Source organism: Aphelocoma coerulescens, chromosome 3 (genome assembly GCF_041296385.1).
Source record: "Aphelocoma coerulescens isolate FSJ_1873_10779 chromosome 3, UR_Acoe_1.0, whole genome shotgun sequence".
Lineage (NCBI taxonomy): Eukaryota > Metazoa > Chordata > Aves > Passeriformes > Corvidae > Aphelocoma > Aphelocoma coerulescens.
In genome coordinates this window covers 44,997,969-45,020,479 of record NC_091016.1, presented here as the reverse complement: position 1 = coordinate 45,020,479, position 22,511 = coordinate 44,997,969, and the positions used below count along the sequence as shown (strand labels likewise).

The 22,511-nt window shown below is 37.2% G+C and overlaps 1 protein-coding gene across 10 annotated transcripts in view; it reads right to left on the bottom strand.

Annotated features, from left to right (window-relative positions):
- The window catches only part of LTBP1 (latent transforming growth factor beta binding protein 1), a 190,655-nt gene that overhangs the window by 102,489 nt on the left and 65,655 nt on the right, over window positions 1-22,511 (bottom strand). For 7 of the 10 annotated variants that reach the window (XM_069010026.1, XM_069010028.1, XM_069010027.1 and 4 more), the window contains 2 exons: window positions 19,930-20,097; window positions 2,199-2,423 (listed from right to left, as the gene is read on the bottom strand). In XM_069010026.1, coding sequence (XP_068866127.1) covers window positions 2,199-2,423; window positions 19,930-20,097 — 393 coding nt within the window. Of the gene's footprint in view, window positions 1-2,198; window positions 2,424-9,383; window positions 9,468-19,929; window positions 20,245-22,511 lie in introns of those variants that run through there. The other 3 variants (XM_069010033.1, XM_069010035.1, XM_069010036.1) reach the window with 3 other exon arrangements.

Genomic DNA, 22,511 nt, shown 5'->3' with positions numbered 1-22,511 from the left:
TTGGAGAAAGTGCTTTTGGTTTTTGACATTATTTTCATTTCTCTAGGCACATTATCAGTATTAACTGGTGTCATATAGGAATTCCTTAAAAGAAACAGACTTATTTTTACACTGACTGCATTTCATTTATGAAAATTGTCAGCATACTCAGACAGAAACATCAGGAATAAAATGGTAGAAAGTCAGCAAATTATGGCTGCAGGGCCAAGATCTTGCCTGTAGCTGAACAATCTACAACCAAACTGTATGCTATGTGAGGTCTGCTAAAGGCAAACCCACAGGGGAAAGAGTCAGTGTTACAAGCAGAAGCAGTTAAGGTCCTCCTCAGGCTGTTGGACTGGGTTTGCAGCGCAAGGCAAGACATCATAGCCTGTCTGTAAAAACAACAAAACTCACCCCAGCATTTTTATGTATGAAGAGGGATCCCTTCAACTAGTTTCTCTGGCTGCTAAATCTAAAAAATATCTTAGTTTTCAAAAGAAATCACTGAATTGCTCTGCTTTAGTGTCTCAATCCATCCAGAGATGTTCAGATGCTGAAAATGTAAAATTTAGGCTGGATTCTCCCATGCAGTACTATTATCACAATCCTCTCCAGGTCTTGGATCACTGCCAAGATGTGCTCATTTTTATTTCTGCCAGCCATTTCAGGATGAATTGTTTTATTCTTTCCTTTAAAGAAATGAAATATTCGTCTCTCAACATCCAACATCCTCATTTGGACGTGGAAAGAGCATTGTGACTACTAATGATTCCTATGAGGATTTGAAGGTCAGGAAAAAAATATTCAAGAGGTCAGACTCTTTAGCAATGAGAAACCTATTGTGCACTTAAGAGAGGAACTCTAAATCTGAAGACTAACTGTGTCTTACAAATTTGGGGGTGGTGATCCACTGTATCGTCTATAATTATTTCATCTGGAATTACATAGGCACAGAAATAAATTGCTGCTCTGCTAAATGTTTAGGTAATTATATCCTCTTCTTCAGATGGAAGAGATACTCAAAAGTACTTATAAAATATTGCATTTCCAGGATACTGTCAACAGTTCCTTCACAGCTATGTCCCTTTCTGAATACAGAATTACTACCTTAGATTATATTTATCGCAAATATCTAAATAGTTTGGCCTGTTTTAGCAAAGTTATTCAGAAACTCTTTGCCAGCAACTGAGCCTACTCACATCTTCCCCTATATATTTTCTTTTTATTCAGAGATACCAACCTTGGAGAGATAACTGTAAAATTACCCTTGACCAAAAAATCAATCTGGCAATTCAAACAAGCAAACAAAATTCACATTAGGTCATGTGTTGAGAATCTGAATTGCAGGGGTCACTCCATATGGACAAGATCTCACCCAGATAAAATCCTAGCTAGAGTCATAGGACACGTAAGAAATAAATTCAACACCTCTCTTCAAAGTCATCAGAAGTTTTCACCTCACAACAAAAGTATTAGGGGAAACAGAGATCTGAAGCTGAATATACTTTCTTTGACTGGGAAAATTTGATTAACTTTACAGGTTTCCTTTCTTCTTATCCTCTGTCCTCTTCACAGCATTGGCAGTAGGAAAACCCTACTTTATTTTTTAAAATTTTTTTTCTTAATGATATTGTTATTTGACCTGGAAGGAATTTAAGTGAATTCCTTAAGTGAAGTCTATTTAAGTGAATCACACCATGGCCTATCTACACTAAAAGTTCACCACAAAATTATCTTATAAGACTCCACCAAATCATGTAAGATAAACATGGCTTGTATTTTTAGTTTTACATTAGATTTAATTTTTTTTTATGTTGAAAAGCATGGTCTCTTCCCTCCACTAGTAACCATGGAATCACTTGCAACTCTCTGTCTAGGTATACTGCAATTTATGGACTCTGTTCAACCACAATGGTTATCTTTTTGAACAGGTCTACACTTCTGGAAGAAGCCCCCTGCATTATCCCTTGACTCTGCAATCTGCATTAAATTCCACCATAAAGCAAGTAAATTTACCTATGAAATCTTTTCAAAAACACTGTTATTTCTTATTATTTCAGATATTGAGCAAAATACGTTCTAGACATTCTGGTGACATTCAAATTGCAGTGTCAATATTTGATATATGCAGATGTAGCACTATTATTACTGGTTGAATACCCAAAATAGTTTGTTAAAATCAACAAGTTAAAAATATCTATCAAGAAAGAAGTTACCTTTTACACCTTGCTGTCCAGACATTGTCAGTGGTAAAGTATGAGTGGAGTGGATAACTTGTGATCCTACAGCCTTGTTCACCTGTTGCGGGTGATGGTAGAGTTTTGGAGAACCGGCAGTCTGCACGGGAATCTGACAAAGTTTACCAGTGTAATTAGGAGGGCACTGGCATTTATCTCTAGAACTACACTGGCCTCCATTCATGCATGGAAGGTGGCAAATAACTGAAATGAAAACAGAAATAAAAATTTTGTTAATGACTTTAGTATTATCTGGCCACACATCACACACAAGTTGAAGAGGAAAGGAATAGGGCTGGAGAGCTTCGTCCTCCATTTGGACATCCGAGGACTGACTATCCATCTGACGTGCACTTTTAACCACCTTATGGTAGAACCACTTTCCTTTCCCTCCTTGTGATCTCTGACCTCTGCCTCGTTCACATCTTCTCTCCATGACAAACACAGTAAGCACATTCTTCCCTTAGATATCCCAGCCATTTTATTTCATTATGCTATTAAGCAAGACTCTTAATTAATATGGCTCCACCTCTTATTCACACTTTGGTATAGATACTGTTATTTGTCAGCCGCCTGTTTCTGAAAATCCTGGACCACTTACCCTTCCCTGGGAGACTGGGAAAAAACTCACAAGAGAATAGAAAGTAGTGGGGACAAATATTTCATTTTGACTTTAAGCCTTGGTTGTTCTCTAGAAAACTATTTCTTGCAGAGGACCTAGATTTTTGCTCCACATTTATTTCTCAGATAAAAGAAGCTAATTTGTATCCACCCATGAAGATGATAAAAATATCAAGAGATTCTACTGAAATTATTTCATAGACAAACTCCAAAGCATTAAAACCTTGTAACTCCAATATAAAGACAAGGGTAATTATTTCTGTGCGAGCTAGCGCTTGCATGTGTACAGCAATATAAATTATCAGATGAAACATGAAAAATGTCAACATCAAATGAAAAATATTTCTCAATTCAGAGATACATGCAGTAATAGGCATGGTTTAGCACTTTCTAAAGATGTAGGACTTTATAATAATTCACAATGTAAATGAGCTGTCAGAATTTTCATGAACTAAACAATGTGAAAACAACAGGAAAAATTCCGTAAGTTTTAGTTCAAGACAAACAAAGGTCGTTTTTGTCAGGAATCAAATAGTATTTGACAAGTAGTGTTCAGAATCCATTTGTCAGATTTAGGATAAGATTCTAACTTTAAAAAATAAAAACCTTCACATAATCATGGCATTTTCCTGGATTGGCATTGCTTGGTCTGTAATGAATTACAATAAAAATGACAAACTGTAGATAATGCAAGGTAATTAAGAACGTAGAGCTCATTATTCAAATTGCCGTGACCTCTGGACAACCACAGGCTATTACTATTATGAATACCATAGAAGGCCAGTGTTGGAAAAGGAACCTGTGTGTTGTGTGATGCACAAAGTAAGACACTCAGCAGCCCAAGGAGTTCCAATCCAGCTGTGTAATTCCCTTGGCCCAGGAAACACGCTCAAGAAACAATGCACTCAGCCCAGCTCATCACAGAGCACCCTCACACTGCACAGACAAGGTCTGGAATGCCAAAGCCTGATTGCCGGATAGGTCCACGCACAGTGCAAACTGCCAGAATTGTTTTTTCACTGTGCTCTGCAAAAGTATATTTAATATTTTTCTTGTCTTATCTTATATTTTCATTTAATATAAACTGACTGAAAGTACTTCAAGCTGTAGCATTGTGCTAGTGGTCCTAGTCAGCCTTGGAAGGCTACTCATGACAGCACAAGCCTTATTTTTTTGGGTCTCAACCTTTGTTGGGACTTCATCTGAGTGTATAAGAGACATCCTTACAGAACTGTTGTTACTCCAGAGCAAAATGAAGGGGGGTTGACCACAGCAGTAACTAAAACATGACAAACATCTGTCTCTCTCTCTGTTTCTTCCTGAGCAGCCACAAACAAGTGGCTGCACTGTAATATAGACAACATAGAAAGAATTTTAGTGCTTTTAAAGATGTGCCTGAGCAAGGCTGAACACTAAGGTGGCTTTCTTGCAAAGTAAAATCACACAATGAAACAGTGTGAAATAGCATTGGGGGGAGCAGTTTGGTGTTCAAAAGAAATACAGTGAAACAAAGGCAAACAAAAACAGTTTTACTGTGGAATTCCTTGAGTGCAAGAGATCTAATAGATTTTCTTCCCCCTATCTCCAGGCTTAAGGCAACAAGGTAACGTGCAAAATCCACCTTTTAAACAACATAAATATATCCAGTATTTCCAGCAAAATAAATTATTTTTTTCTATGCTACTGTTCCTATAAAGCAATTGACATGCAGAAGGCCAAGTTGCGTGGGTATCTGCACTACCAGGCACTTTTCACATGTTCCTCTCCTGCAGGAATCTGGTAGGTAATGAATGAATGGGCACGTGAAAAGCTTTTTTTTCAAGCAAAAAGTTTGTGCTAAAAATACTGGGAAGGAAGATGCCAATAGATAAGAAGTAGTTCATGTTCCTTCTCATAACTGTTTGCTTTGGACATCCACACAAATAACTTGTGCAAATAAGTGTAAACAAATGACACTAAAAGTTCTAGTATGAGGTAAATAATTAAGAATTTTTAATGCCTCAGTATTTAAACATAACAGAAAATAACAATTCCAAGCTTCACATATTATCATGTGGTGCAAATCACTCAGTTAACTGGCAACTGATTTACATCTCTGGCCTAATGTATGAGGAAGGAAGTTTAAGTGAGAATACATGAAATCTATTCTGAGAATATAAAGTTCTGTAATAAAAATTTTAATTTCTGAAATATACAACTGTCAGTTCAACTCAGCCATGTAAAAACAAATAGGATGCAATCTCCAGGCTAAACTGAAAACTTGACAATCTCAAATGGCAAATATTATGAGAACTTAGAAAAACCCCCTCAAAACAAAACACAAATAAAAATAAAGAAAAAACCCCACACCACATTGAAATAAAATTCCTGATTATTTTAAATAGGTGTAAGCAGCCCATACTCTTGTTGCATTATTTCCTCAGGTAGTTTATGGCCAAGAGTAGAGGCTGCATTTGATTATGACACTGGTGCTGGAAATCACAGGCATACAACTTCATCAGAACTGGAATTACACACAGACCATTTGAGAAAAGTGAGATGGAGGAGCGTAAGCCTTCAAAAAGGCAAAGGAAACACTGCTTTTCCTTGACAAAGGTTCTGGGAACCTCTGTTTAACAAAGACCAAGGAGCCCTGGGGAAATGACCACTTAAGACAGAAACAGGACATAAAGCCAGGGTATGTTTAAACAGCTCAACCTCCCATGTAAGTTTTTTGCTTTGTTTTGTCATTGAGGCTGAAGAACCTAAACAGAATGGCAGAATACTGCCAGAGGCATAGGGGACATTCCTGACAAAAAACAGATCCATGTTTTTTGGGAGAGACCATTTGAAGATGCTGGGTTTGCACTTAAGTACTCAACTGGCATTCAGAAAAAGTGTGCACTGGAGCCTGATTCTCATTGGGCTGTTACCATTTCCTATGAGAAGAAAAAAAAAAAGAAATAAAATCCATTGTGGAGTGAAACCCTCTGGCTCAGACCTCGATAAAAATGTGAAGATAGGTCTGTGTAAGATTAGAAGAAATTTCAGTTCACATGTGGGTATCTTACAAACAAAGCAAAGAAAGTATTAATGGATTTGAGAAAGGCAACAAATTCCTCACTCAGGTCTACTGCAAACTAAATCTCTCAATTGTTTCTTAAGGAACAGCCAATATATGATTGAACAAACCTAATTATTTTTTACTATAAATGAACACACATCCTTTAGAAATGTGGAGACAGATGTAAGAAAATACAAACATTTTAAGTATTCTTCCCATCCTTGGACATTTAACTGGTAATAACAAGCTTTGATTCCTCTGGCATCCAAAAGCCTTAACGCTTCCCAGTCTGGCACAGCTCGGTGGGTATCACAGTTAGAAATGAGGCAAGCAGAGAAGGTGCATCAAGATGCACCCACAGGGAGTCTCTGAAAGGCTCAATGCATAGAAAAAGAACATTTGCAAGATGAAGTCCAATAAAGCTGCCACAGCTATGGGTTGGAAACACTAGTACAGGGCATGAAATCATCAACCAAGCAGCTAGGAAACCACTGATAAATACAGTTTGTTCATGTAATTACATAATCTAATTTGTTTTCAATACTCAAACAACCTTGAACAGCTCCAGATAAACTAATTTAATCAAGTCCAAATGTTTTCATTTAATCAAAACAATGTGTAACAAAACAAATTCCAAGCACCTAAATCCTCTTAATCCTCAAAAAATAGCCCATGCTTACCCAAACAAGCCCTTAGGATGGATGGAAACTCCCTTCCTGTAACCAGTGTTAGAGAAAATGAAGATGGGTTTTGAAATGTTCCTCATCTGAGTCTCCAAATTCCTTTTCTTTTACACCTCAGGGAACATTTGAGTTTCCCTCACCACTCTTTGCCTTTTCTACTTAGGTACTATCAACAATTCAAGCGTAAGCACTATTCAATTACACCAACAGACTTGCCAAGGAAAACCTTGAACTGCTCATTTAGATTACAGTATTTCCACTGGATGCATCACAAAGAGCAGATTAATTTTGTCTCTGAGTACTATAGTTATCCAGCATTACTACATGCCCCCCAGCTGTTTGGGCATCTTTCATCCACCCTGTTACTAAGCACACAGAAAGCACAGGGACTAGCACGCAGATCTACCAAGCACAAATTGTCACAGGAAAGCAGGGATGGCATTCACTGTGGTGAAGGTGCATGCACTGCCATATGCAATATTTTTTTAATGTAGTGCTCTGAAACACCACATGTTTTAGGTAAAAGTTGAAACCCAGAGGTGGCACACATGGATCTGCACAATTGCTCTAGACTTATTTCTACATTCTAATTGCAGAAACTCTAACAGTAACTTACAAAAGGCACAGAAGCATCAACTACAGTAGTGACGCTATCCCTCTGGTTTAGACTCTTCCCTACTTTTTTTTCCCCTACATCTTACTTGTGGCACCTCAACTTTCTAACTAATTCATCCTAAACTCTTTTCTCTTCAGATTCCTGGCTGCAATTCAAAAGAAGTTGCAATGTAAAAAATATGTAAATATGTAAAGAAGTTGCAAACAAAAAAATAAATTAACTATTTGGTTACTTTAGTAGCATTCAGATAATCTTGATATCACAAACTTGTGCTTTGGGAAGCAAAGGGAGAAAAGAAAATCTTTAAGTGGTGTTAATAGTATAATACCTCTGCATTCACCTCTGAATTTATCCTAATGTTTTTATTTTGAAAACTTTTAATATAAATATTCCATTGCAACAACAAAACACAATTTTAAAAAATAGATCTGATAGCAAGAGCTCCAGCACCAGATGTAAGAGTGATTTTTTCTGCTCACCACTGAAAACAGTGAAGTGACGCCCAGCTCCTGTGACTGGCCTACTTATGTGAACATGTTAGTGAAGGCACTCGAGATGTTTCTTCTGGAAAGAGGTAAAATCTGCAACACTGCAGGGAAAATTTTCAAACAGGAACCTAGCTCAAAACCTAAACCTATGATAAAAAAATATGCAGCTACTAAATTGGGGTCTCAGCTATTGTAATTTAACATGGTTACTGACTTCATTAGAATTTGCCTTATATTTTTAAACTATTATTACCAAGGGATCTTTAAATGCACCCCCACTTGGGAATGGGATCATAAATATTGCTATTTAACCAGCTAAGCAAACCAAATTACTGCCAAAGTAAGCAAGCTTTGTGGTGTTATTCCCGTCTGGATCATGCATGCTTTCTGGAGCTATTGGAGGCTACACTGTCAGCTATGGAACATCCTGACACTGAAATTTGGGGGTAGCGAGTTCAGATCATAAAGGGCAGGGCGGCAGTATGTTACAGAGAAATATACATTTGTTGAGCGAGCATCATCATCAGCAAGAAATCCAGAATGAACATGCACTAGATTATTTCACTGTACTATCTGTCCTCCTCAGTTTTAAACTCAGTACTTTAAAACAGCTCAGGAAGAAAAGTTGGATGTTGACAACTCAAAGATGCGTACACAGAGTCAACCAAGAGACATCAAACGCCCCCAGGTATTTCACTTATCTCTCATTGTGGCTCCCGATGGGATGGCAATCTCATTGGCCCTGTATCACATCCTTCCAAACTCATGTGGTAAGTCACCTATCCTCAGACATACCAAGTGCAACATACGCCCGTGTGGAGGTGACTTAAATGAGCACCATCTGACCAACAGCTGCCAATAAAACTCCTAGTGTTACAATCTGGAAAGAACAGGATGGATGAGAAACAGTCTTAGAATATTCAAATGCTGTCAGAAAAATAAAGTTTATGCTGTGCCATGGAAAATCACCTAATGCTGTGCTTAGTCAATATAGAAAGGGTATAGCAAAAATTATGGTAGTTGCAAAATGATTGACAGGAGGATTTTTACTAACAGATATGATGCACAGTCAATCTTTGCTAACTCTGCTTCTAATATTCTCAATATCTGAGATGATTCAGACACTATTTTTGGAGGCTAGGAGACAGACTGCTAAGGAGTCATCTGAGTCACTCCTACCCTGCTCATAGGTGGCAAATCTATTGACTTTATTACCCTGATATACTGAGTATAGCACAACAGTTAGGCTTAGACTCAGTATACCAAGAAAAACAAAAACCCACCTTTTACTGTTTATCAGGAATTAATGCCTTACAAATGGCCAGTGTCAGACCTCTGATAACAATGCTAACACGTACAAAAAAGCTACTCCAGACATTTCTTCGGATTTCTAGTGCATTGATATTTATTTTCCTCAGAAATAAAATAACTAGGAAAAGCTGGCTCTGTAAGTGCAAAAAATTAACACCCTTGTTTAAAACAAGCATGCTGCAGTATAAAGAAAGACATTACAGGTATCAATTTCAGCAGTCCTGAATAACTTCTTAATTGCCATCATCAAAGTGGGAATGCTGAAGTCAAGATGTACAGTGTCAGATGAAAACTACCTTCCTATGTTCCCAGCATTTTTAAGACTTATCCTTCTGTATAGTGTTTCATGTGCCTGAGCACATGTAATGCTAACAAGTATTTATTAATGCTATTGAAACATACCTGTCTTCAATAGAACAAGACTTCAACAGAAGGACAGGTAACAATGAACAGCAAGCATCTTTACTGCTACAGGATCCTTCCAGACTATACTCTTCCCTTCAGGTGCCAGCTGAGGAGCCCTACCCACCTTTCAGGACAACAGGATTAATGAGTAATTTGACCACAATCACACTAGGCTGTCATTGCTCATGCACTGTTACAATCTGAAGAAGTCAGTGAACTGATTATCTGCTCTGACACCTATTCTGCTATTAGGCTTTTTCCAGATAATGTACTGGACTCTTGCATAGAGTAACACCCACTAGCATAAGGCAGAGAAAAGAGCTGCTCCTAGACATCTAACTACTTGGTTACAATCAGATAAAACAGCAGAACGTTCTGAGAAACATTTAAGCCATTGGGCATGCCTCTGTTATGCAAAGGCTGTGAAGACCACAGAAGTAATAAAGCTGACACTGGCCAGGGACATCAGCATCCTTACCATTTCTGGCAACTGAATAATAGATATTTAAGATGATGTGCTGGTTTCAGCTGGGGTAGACTTAATCTTCTTCACAGTGGCTGGTATGGCGCTGTGTTTTGGGTTTGTGCTGAACACAGTGTTGATAATGTAGAGAAGTTTTTGTTGTTGCTGAGCAGGGCTTACACAGAGCCAAGGCCTTTTCTTCTTTGTGCACTTCCACACTGGCAAAGAGGCTGGGGATGCACAGGAAATCGAGAGGAGACAGAGCCAGGAAAGGTGACCCCAGCTGACCAAAGGGGTATTCCAGACCATAGGACATCATGCTCATTATATAAAGCTGGGGGGAAGAAGGAGGAAGGGAGGGACATTCTCAGTGATGGTGTTCATCTTCCCAAGTCACCACTACATGTGATGGGGCCTTGATCTCCTAGGAATGGCTGAACACCTCCCTGCCCATGGGAAGCACTGAATTAATTCCTAGTTTTACTTTGCTTGCATGCATGGCTTTTTGCTTTCTCTATTAAAGTGTCTCTATCTCAACCCATGAGTTTTCCCACTTTTATCATCCCCATTCTCTCCCCAGTCCTGCTGACAAGGAAGTGAGAGGCTGCGTGGTAATTGCTGGCTGGGGTTAAACCACAACACCTGAGATTCATTCCCATTTAACCTTTTGTGCCGGCTTGAACAACACACGTTAGGAGTGCTGTTACCTGAGGTTTTCTGGTCTGTCACTGAAGAGAGGCTCGCCCAGCAGGCCAGCTTGCCATATGGGTGCATCTCATCACCCATTTACTACTAGGCTCTTGACTGAAGTATCTCAGTATGGTTTTGTGAGCCAGATGAACACCCAAACTTAGATCCAAATGGTCTATAAATATTGATCTACTGCATCCCATCATACCACAAGATATCCTCCAATAATAAAATTATGTTTAAAATAGAAAAAGAAAAGCCACAGAAACAGTAGTCATGACAAAAATTTCCAAACATCAGGAGACTGCTCTCTGATTACTGTAACATTACTGCAGTGCTCTTTTTGGAGTAAAAACATCTACAAGAAGAACAAAGTAGGAATAGACTCTTTAAATTGGATATTCATTAACATACAGATAATAGCTCATAATCCAAATGTTCATGGAATAGTTAAAAAACATATGCTATGATTTTCTGGCACTGACTACATCACAAGAAATTGGAAAGTTTTCTAGGGAGTTGACCTTGAGGAGGTGACACAATGTGAGAATGGGATGGATGTTGTTCAGAGTTTGAGTAATAAATTAGGTCATAGGAGACCAGTGAAAACCTGGAAACTCAAATCCTGGAGTTTTGAAGGAGGAAAGGAGCAGAATCACTGCTAGTAAATAGGAAGAATTAAGATTACTCCGCAGAGAATGTACAGTTGGAAATTCATTAAAAATACACAACTTCACCACACATGGTGGTTCTTATAACCATAAGAGCTGTATAAATTGTTGCACAAGCTTTGTAAACCTAAAATACAATCAATACTCTGCCTGGTCATGTCCCATTCCAAGCAACTTAACCATGCACCAAATTCCCCTGAGCTGTGTACAACCTCATTGAGAAGCTTCACACGACAATGCTGGTGTGAGGAAGGTGTTCTAGCACTACATACATAGCATCTAACAGGCTGAGTTTAATATATTCAAACAATAAATAAGAGAGATGCAATGGACTCATATTAACTATAGAAAGGTAGTATTACAGCTTATGTTATGAAGCTGGTCTCCCGTGGTTACCTATACCAGCAGTTTCCAAAGCAGGGTGTGCCCATCCCACACAGTGTGCCAGAAAATGTACTGGGATGCAGGAAAGAAATATGTTTTGTACCATTAATAAATAAATTTTCAATAAAGTCTAAGTGAACTCTTTCTCATGCATTTTTACTTTCCATTTTGTCTACATGTACTACATACAGTAGTATGTGTATATAATTTATAAATATATACATATGGGGGAGAGTGTTCAAAAATATTTTATTGATAGGAATGTGCAATCAAAAAAGTTTGGAGACCACTGCCCTATATATCCTATGGACAAAGGCAGTCCCTCTCAGGGAGAAGTCAGAGAACTCATTCCTAAATTATGAGATGAACAGCTGCTAAAAGTCCCCCTAAACTTGAAATATCTGAGTAACATCCAATATAAAATTTTGATTGAATAGCTCATCTTATTCTCTTTAAATTAAACTGAAAATACAACCAAAATGAGAAATGAACAAATTATTTGGATGAGTAAAATATAGATGAGAAATACTCTGTTTGGTTTCTTAAAACTCAATCCTCTTCCCGTGCAATCAGCAAATATCCCATTTGCCTTCTATTCATTGACTAGCATCCCTCAAGACTTTGCAAGAGATTAACAGAAAAAAGAAGTTTACCACTCCCATAGACTGCAATCTGATTCACATTCATAAATCCCTGGTTGAAAGTTCATGGTTCACCCTCTTAACAGGTTTTTATGGATAAATAGAAAACTCACTGAATTTAAGTGCATACGTAACAAAGATAAAGTTCATGTTCCAAAAGAATAATCCAGGAATCCCAGAGCCTCTACACTACAAAATAGCACTCTCGATTACAGTGATACTCAAATCTAAGAGCTAATTACAGGTGGAATGGATAGATGAAGACTATACAGACTACACTGGATGAGAATTATCTGGAGCAGAATGAAAAACCAGAACAGTAGAAAGGCTGAATGGGGAAAGACAGTGATCAACAGAGCAGTGGTAGCTGCTTGCTTCCTTTTGACTGCTAAACCCAGAAGGACACATTAAATACAACCCCATTTGCTAAGAAATCTATTAATGATATATGCCATATTTCAACATGTAGAGAAAATTTTCAGACTCTTTCTTCTTTAGAGGCAACTTTTTTCTTGCTCTTTCTTACTCTTTCGAGGCAACTTCTTTTCTAAGCCAAAGTTGGTATATACTTGATCTTCAGTGAGGTATGTGCAAAGACATTTAGTTTAGCAATAACAAAATTATAGCTGTACAAGGTATTGTGTTTATTTGAATATGCAACAATGTAATAATTCAAATAAATGCACTCTCAGTTCTCTTCTTACAGTACTTCAAGTCAGATGTACATAAACTAATCCCTATAAATTAAAACCATATACAGTAAAATAAAACATTATGCATTTTAACTTTGTGTTCTGTTTTGCTTTAACTTTGAGGGAAACATACTCCATGTGTTTTTGAATGACTGCAGGTGTGGATTTTGTACCATTTCCATTTGTGGCTTTTCCTATGACTGCACATCCAAAAACTGTGTTCTCTGCAACAGACAGTTTGGGGAGTACTTTGAGAGCAGATGGACTTTTGCCTCATGGTGATGGTCTGAAGTCTTCAAGGTGAGCAAGGGAGTGGAAATGAGTTGCTAACAGGCTTGTGTGAGTTCAACCTCATTAAAATCATGTGACCGAACAACCTCTTTTCTTTAAATTAGCATCTGGCCTCCACTGGAATCTGAGGTAAAGATGTCAATTTTGAATAATTATTTTAAGATTATGAAGAAACAGCTCACAGATGCTGTAAACTCCATGGTAGAAACCAGAACTATTTGTTGATGGCAAGTTCTGATAAATACATGGGGGAAAGAAATCATTCTTTCTGAACAGATGTGGATATCAAAACTAACAAAATCCTTAAAATACAATTTTTCTTTGTAATTTGAGCATTGGAGGCCCATAATTGAAAAACCCTTATCTTTGCTCAGTCCATAGAATTATACTCTTACATTACAGGACAAAATTGTAGTCCACTAGTATTTCAGATTAGAAAAGCCTATACTATACTACCTGGACTGTAAGTAAACTAATTCATCCTGCTGTCAGCTCAAATTTATTTATAGAAGAAAGGGGGACTAGAAGAAAGAAATGTCTTTTGAATTGATGGTCATAAGTGGTTCCTCCCAAATCATTTTGCATTGGCTCTTCAGGCTAGGAAATACCTTTTTTCCTAGTATCTTCCATAAGGCAAAGAAGAATTCATAATAATAGCCCTGCTGTTATCTGTCCTTTTTATTTTAGCTACTCAGTTCACTGTCTGAGGAAAAATACTTGGCCTTCATTTTGCTACAGCTATTACAATGTTGCTGCATGAATATTTCTATCATAGTCATCATTTGTACAGATTAAATTTCAAATTAGCAGATAAAGCAGTGGATAAATCCCAATGTCCTTTTCTTAGTATTTTTTCCTGAGACACACACACTGACAGACTGACCAACTTCTTTGACTACTGTTGCAGAAAGTTTAAAAAGTTATTATTTTAGCCAAGTTGTCCAAGAATTCTGAAATTTTCACGTCTCTCTTAAAGGAAATAATATTTCATCTGGCAGCAAAAAAAGCATAAACCAACAAAGTGTGGCAATGCACAAATTACAGTTACTACAAGAACAAATCTTTTAACAAATAAGGCTGCAAGGTAGCTACCAGAGACAGTAAAAGGACAAAAGTGGTAATACTAAAGGAATAGCAAGGTTCTTGCATCACAGATTCTTCATATTTGCAAGTTCAAGCGCAAAACTCAAAGCTATTTCAAAGTAACACTTCATTCTTACCCACAGAGAATATACTACTAAAAGCAAACTGTGAATTACCATATGCTGTTCTTGAGCTAAGTAGTTATTCCAGAAATAAGCTTCTCTTCAATTAGGTTTTCTGATGGAACATATAAAGTTGAAAATCAAAGATTTTTTAAAACATTAAAATAAAATCACTTCTCACTTATGTTACCAAAAAGAATTTTAAAAAATCTCTGCGTGACATGTGCTAGCAATTACTTTAAATCCTCCACGTGTTCATCTGCTAAGTCTCAGATGAAGCCACAGGAATAGTGTTTTGGGCAGAGTTACATAGGTCGTACATGATAGGTTACCTACACAGGCTGACACCAGTAACCAAATAGCAAACATCACTTCAAAACAGAGAAGAAAGCATCTCTTCTAACATGTTACCTTTCTAGCAACTCTTACTAAACCCAGTAAAACAAAAGAGTAGAATATAATGGGTAAAAAACTGTACAGTATGTACCTCACAAGCTGCCATAAGAGACTATGACTGTAAAGTCTTAAAAATCTACACAAATACTCCACAAGATGTTGGTCTTTTATATGCCTTTACATGCCATCATGTCACCAATACTATTTACATGCCTGTTCATCAAAAGGTTACTAAAAAATCCACCTCAAATGTCATAGTCTTACAGTTCCTCACCAATGTGGTAGGACGTGCAGAATGTATCATAGGGAGCAAAGAAACGACAACTTTAATACATACTAAATGGTAGCAAGGAAACACCAATCACTTCTCTTGGACTTCATACGTAATCTGCAGATAAAGGCAGTTGGCTGGCTTGCCCACAGGCTGCCTTGCTTGCAGGTAATTGACATTTTTAACCAACACTCTTCTTTGATAATACCTGAAGTGTTTGAATAAAAAGCAATGCTAACTCCTACAACACTAATTCATGATCACATAGGTCTGAATAAAGTTCAGGAATTCTATCCACATTTTGTAAAATAACTGCTTTAAATTTTTACAATTCTAAATAATTATGCTTTCTAAACTCTTTCCTAGATAGGAAATTCTGTTAGAATAATAATTACATAGTGAGTCTTCTTACTAAATTTCCTTTGAATAACCTATTGTTTTAAAATATATTGGTCAAATTTTCTTTCACTGCTTTCAGAAGACAACCAAATAAAATTTGAGTAAAATGCTTTTGCTGCCTCTTGGAAGTTTCTGTCTATACGTAATTGGAAACTTATGGACAACCTCAATTATCTAAAAACATTTATACAGAGTCAACACAGTAAAGCTGGAAAAATTTTTGATAGAAAATTCCAGTAGGAAAAGTGCCAAAATTCAAGAGGCAACATAAATGAGTATTATTGTAACAGGGTACAGAATATCCAGGTCACTGTGATCCATGCTGAAAGTTTCAAAATTTATGATTAAATATGAAGGATCAGATACATTTTTACTTAAGACACCAGGTTCACCTGGAGAAGGCTCCATGGTGACCTTATAGCAGCCTTCCAGCCTCCCCTAAAGGGGGCCTGCAAGAGAGCTGGAGAGGGACGTTTTACACAGGCATGGACAGGACAAGGGGGAGTGGCTTTAAACTGAAAGATGGTAGATTTAGATTAGATTAGATATGGGGAAGAAATTCTTCACTGTGAGGGTGGTGAGGCACTGGCACAGGTTGCCCAGAGAAGCTGTGGATGCCCCATCCCTGGAGGTGTTCAAGTCCAGGCTGGATGGGGCTCTGAGCAACCTGGACTAGCAGAAGGTGTCCCTGCCCATGGCTGCGGGTTGGAAGTAAATCATCTTTAAGGTCCCTTCCAAGCCAAACCCTTCTATAATTCTACGATTCTGTTTCCTTATTTGACACAGATACTGCCAAGTGCTCAGAGACAAAATTTCTACAGAAAGATATGTACTTTCACTGACTAGCATGCAACTTTGACTTCTCATTTATAACTGTTTGAATAACCCACTTTAAATGAGATGCGGGGCTGCAAATGAACAGTGAATATGAACCTAAGTACTAAATGACTGCTTCCTTTACTAAGTTCTGTCATTCCTGTTGAATGAATGAAGCATAGATTCCACAGGAAACAATAAAATGTAAATCTATAATTAAATATATATATACAATAGTGGAAAAAATAGAAAGGCATTAAAATATTAATTTGGGCATTTACTGATTCCTTATTGCTTCATTTTACAGTTACAAATTAGTCATTGTCCTTCCACTCCTAATAGGAAGATAATTCATTTCAAAATTGGAATATGGACTAATTTTGAGTAGAAACAGGACACTTCACTGAGTAACTTCAACAGTGAAAGAGACGGAAACCTTATGTGCTACTCTGTTCCCATCCTTTCCCATGCACCCGTATCAACCCTGTTTTACAAGCCTCTGTAGATATATCAGGACTGAAATACCATACAAACAGCACATGCATCAATCCAATAGAATAATGAGATTCATCTATTCAGCAGAAGTTTCCACTCAGATTAAATGCTTTCATTCTCCAAGCCAATGAAATATTAGAGGTTGGTTAGTTTAACTGCAACATATCCCATTCACAAAATGAAACTGCAAAAATCCGCAAAGTTTCAAGGAAGCAGCCTGGCAGTCAAAGAGGTCCTTCCTTTTAAATACCAAGCTTTCATCACCTTCAACTGGTGTGCTAGGAGCTATTCCTCACCACAGCCAAAGATCTCAGCTACCTGAAAAGCACCATTCCCCCCAGTCTGTCCCTTGTTGTGGGTTTTAATTTTTAATGGCTTATCCATATTGTATAAAATTTTCAGGAAACGGGATCTGTTCCTTGCCTGAGCTAACTGCTATCAAGCTTCAGCTGAATTGACAAACTGAGCCCATTTTAAAAATCTGAAATAATCAATGACAAAGCTTGAGTAACCGTAATGCAGGTATTGTGATTTATTCTCTTTGAAAATGCAGTGTTTATAAAATTCAGCACAAAATTGAAAAGAAACAACAAAATTTACTCTGGGTCATTATTAGAAATAATTAATTATTAAGAACAAAGTAAAGTGATTTCTAACCAATCTGTCTCTGAGAGCCTAAATTCAGCCTTGTGTACTAGAATGCTGTTCCTGCTACAAAAATCCATTTAAAACTTTTCCAAATAGGAAACTATCTCCTCTGGTTTTAGGAAGAGAAAATATTTTTAAAAAACATGCTGAAAAAGTGCTGCTTATTGCTTTAAACACATATTTTGTATGTATTTATATTTGTATAACATTCTGTTTCATGGTTGAATTTTTAAATATCAAGTCATCTACATAAGAATTTCCACACATTTTGGATTAACAGTAAGTAAAGAAGCTAAAACAGGGACTTGAAAGCAAAAAGCACAAGTTAAACATAATTCAGTTGTTAAAAATATAACAAAAATAATTGATCTTGGAAGACACAAATTACTTCTGCTTTATGTAGCAGGAGACATCAGGACAAGTCTAAGCTAGTGAAAGGCAGTAGAGAACAGATATAAAAAATTATTTCAGTAGTATATATTTTAATTTCTGATTCCGAAGCTCCTGAAAACTGACTGGTGAAAGAATTCAATTTACAGGTGTAGGATCCCTCTTCTCTAGTTATTAAGAAGTTCATGCAGCATTTTTGGTTTTAATTGGAGAGCCTTTAAGTGCTAGTTCAGACCTTCTTACTCTTCTTTGAAAACAACCATACCTAGAGCTGTGGTAAATGCTTTCTGTCTTTTAAATGTAGTAGTGAAGATAGCTAACAGGCAGGTTAAAAATCCTTATCCATGTGTAGCAACTTGCTTTTATACATTTTTAAACATAACACTCCCTTATCTTTCCATCAAATACTATTATAGGCTGCTTTTGTTGAATGTTTCTAGCAGCCCATTGTACCCAGTGAATCAGAGCTGCGTGGACTGAGGCCAGGAAGGAAGGTGTGGAACACGTCTTCACAGGTCAATTTCCACTCTCCAAGTTTTCAAGTATTTGAGAGAAGGTCATGTTACAGCACAGATTTACATAGCAGACAAATTACACGACTGCCTGTTCTCAGCATTTCATAATTTCAATAGAAAAATTAGGTCAAATGAAACGGGGGAAGAATAACCCTATCCTTTCATGCTAGTCAGAAAATTACACAAAAAACTTACTTAGCTGGGGTTCTTGCCAAAACATTGGTAAAAATCTGCATTGGCAGTGAACACAAATTTTAAACTATTTGATTTACCATTCCCTTACAAAATACTTTTCTTTTTTTTGTGCCTCCAAACAACCACAAACCAACCCCAAAATTTGCTCTATTCTTGTTTTAAAACACTGGTTTTACTATTAGTCCAAAACATACATTTTTACAAACATGCACACTATGAAGGAATGAGTTAGTAACTTCAAGGGCTTTCACACAGAGTCTGACAGTCTAGTAGGAGTGTTAAAAGAGGGAACTGCTCTTTGTATCATCTGTCCAGAAGAAAAGAAAAATAATTTGGAACGGCTTTTCCCCCTCACCCTCAGAGCATGAAATACATTGCACTTGAAAAACGGCAATATTGGCCAGCCTCAGCACTGCCTGAACTCTGTGTTTATTCTAGACAGAGACTAAAATTACAGTGTTCATATTTGGCATTCTTTGACTAGAAATCTGCAAAATAATTAAGGTTCTTTTTTCAGAAAACAGTACTATAGTATTTTCAGGATAACTACAAAATTACTTTCCAAGAGCAGTTCAGGGTATCATAATGTGAAATGACAAATTTGAAGTGTTTAGGTATGTACCCATACATCTGTATATCTTAACTTACAAGGCAAATACTTGCACACAAATGCCTATATAGTATACAGTTAAAATATGCTAATCATTATCCTAGGTAGCTTTCAGGATTTGTTTCAACAAACAGTTGCAGGGTTTAGTCTGGCATACTGTTGATACTCTTACTGAGCAAGCAGAAAGAATAAACATTAACAAAGACATTACTGACTTCTATAACTTTAATTAGACTTAACATTATTTCATTTTCTAAAAATGCCAAATATGAAACCTGATTTACTTTCAGCAGTAAAAAAAGTTTTAAGCTGATGCATGCTTAAAAAGGATTGTAGCTCCAAGGAACTGCCGAACAAATTTTTGAAGACAGAGTCACTGTTAGCTGTTCGCTAGATTTTATGTGCATTTGATACATATTAAACGAGTAAAAAAGAGGAAACACAACTTTTTGTGTAATCTGTCATTTTCCCTGTTTATTAAGCTTTGAGGGAAGAATTTTACCAAAAACTTAAGCTTAGCATGTTGCATCCCTGCAGCTGAAAATTCACATGAAAAATATGGGAGGCTTTTTTCCTCTGACACAAAAGGAACTTTTGGGAACATTTCCGAAGGACACCAGAAAGCTTGTCTAACATAAAATGGTTCCTGCTCAGCAGAGCCCTCCAAACAAAGAGTAACAGATGCACAACTGGTATTAATAACAAAACATCTCCTCCCTCTGTTAGTCAAGAGAGGACAGCTAAGGACAAATGCAGTTTCAGGGTACTTACCTACTCGGAAGTTAGTGGCTGTCAGAGTGTCAGCAGCATGGCCGTTTTCACTGATGAGGGTGGTTGTATTTCCCTTCTCACAGTTGTTCTGACAGTTGCCTTTGGTACAAGTTACTTTACAGATGCTGGGTGTAAAGACCACCTTGATGCGACCAGTGTGATTTCCCACTGTCAGCGGAGGCAAAGAAAAAAAGAAAAATAAACAGATCACTTTGGTATCCATTGATTTCCTTCAAAAAGTTTTTGGGAAAAAAAAAAGGCGCGGGGGGGGAAGGCGACAGGTCTACAGGAGGAGGGCAGTCTGCAGTGCTCTCTCTCATAGATCTCCAGTGGTGTCTCTGAAACAGGAGTAGGAAGCTTAGCAAACAGAACTCCGGGATCCGCTCCAAAACCACATTTAAAGTCAAGTCACTGGAGTGGGATTAGTAATCACAATGCTGCACTTTATTCACAGGCAGACAAAGAGCAATACCAAGGGCATGACAGCTTAAATAGCCAACCCTGACAGGCAGATGTAATGTAAAGAGGCTGGCTGTGCACCTAGAGGTGAATAAACTCTTGTGTACTCCTACATACTTTTCCTGTTTCTGAACTTATTAAGTCACTATTTGTAGCTCGACCCCTGGAAATGTTTTAGGCATGCGGCATGTCTGAAAACATCTGTCTCAAATCTCCTGGCACCCCAGTCTGAAGTGGTCAAACCTTGTGATGCAGACACCTGGACCCATTTTTTTCTTCACAGTTTTTTGGCACTATTTTTCCACAAGAATTTACATATTATAGAATGAGCTCTGCTGTCAGCCATTGTTTTAGTAATAAAAAACTCAGAGAAAAGGGTGCGGAATTATCAGTGCTTTAAAACACTGAGATCAAAGACAAAAAAATTGCTGGATTCTCTTTTTTTATATACTTCCCTGTAGTCATTTTAAAAAATTTGCATGCAATAAAGACTGCACAAGCACAAATTTGAAATTAAGCTAGTTGTAAGAATTTCTCGTTACAGAATTATATTTAAAACCAGATGTATTTGATTCCATATCTAACAGTTGAAGACAAAAATTCTATTAAAACTACTTATTAGGGAAAAACAGGGAAAAGAACAGATTCCATTTACAATTATTTAAAAAGAAAACAGTTTGTTTTCTGCATACTACTAATAAATTCAGCAAGTTCTTGTAAATACATCATAGTGTCTTTGTGGAAACTATTAATAAATACTTTCATATCAAACTTAACAATGCCAAGAAATGACGCACAAAAAGAGAAGAATCTCCTTCTTCCTCATGTCATAGAAATAAAAAAGTTGCTGGATAGTTGCCTAACCTAGTTCATGAAACACCCTCCAGACAAACTTTTTTTTGAAAATATCAAGAAAATCTCAAAAATCTTCCAATATCGAAAGAATATAAGGCCTCCTTATTTCTGGCTCTTCCTAAAGAAGTAAATTAAAGCAATTGTGCCAATTGTTTTGTCTACAGTACAGGCATTGCTCCATTTGAACAGCAGCTGTAGTACAGATGCTCCCACCTTATTCTCCCTAAACAATTATTAGAAAAGGCAGAGCCCAAACAAGAATAAAATTATTTCCATCAAAGGCTAATATTGCGATTTTAGGGGATTTAGAAGACATCTTGGATTCTTAGATGCCAAGCATTTCTTACAAAAATGAATACACTTTAACGAATAAACAGATATAAGTGACCTGTGAACTGCTGAGGGTAGAACTTCTAAGCTTTGCTTTTTTTAAGCACAGCTTCACAAGCAATATTGCCATCTTTGCATATTACTTGCATAGTTTTATATATATTTTTTCCTAGAAAAGAGTCCATTTTGTATTTTCAGACATTTTAGCAATATTTTTCCTTTAGGATGTGATCTAATTAAAAAAACATGGTAGATGAGTCACTAAAGTTGGTTCTGCCTACACTATAGAAATGAGTATTGGGGGATCCTAACAAGCTTTCTGGCTTAGCTAAAAAAAAATAAATAATTTGACTTTGTCAGTGTTGGAAATGAAGAAAATGCAGAGCACAATATGTGATGGAGCTCACAATGCAAATACTGAAACCGGATAGAGGTCACATGGTTTGTGTTGGCATCGGGCAGGAATATGGAGAAAAGCGAAGGCCATGTGGTCTGATTCTTCCACCTTACACCCAGAGATGTTCTGTACAAACCAAATACACTTCCTACCAAGAAATAGTCTGTACAATGTGTCCAGCAAGAGCAGAAAGTTTGACCATAGTCCCACCACAGCACCTGGCACAACAGTGACTAATAAAGTTATAGAAAGCACCCCAATTTTCTATCTACCCAGGAGGTGAGAATTTGACATGAAATTGTGCAGGGAGAGATTGACAGGTTTGTTGTCCTCACCCCCCAAGAAGGGACACTTTTTGGTAAGTCTTGTGTCCTCAACTCTGCTGAGTGTTGACCCAGGACATGAAGCTCATGAATACAATCATGATATCTGTGAGCCCAAGTGGCTCTTCTGAATGTGACCCAACTTAAAGTGCAATAGATTATTTGCACACCCAGCATCAGACCCATAGTTATGCTTTTGAAATAGTCAGTAAAGATGA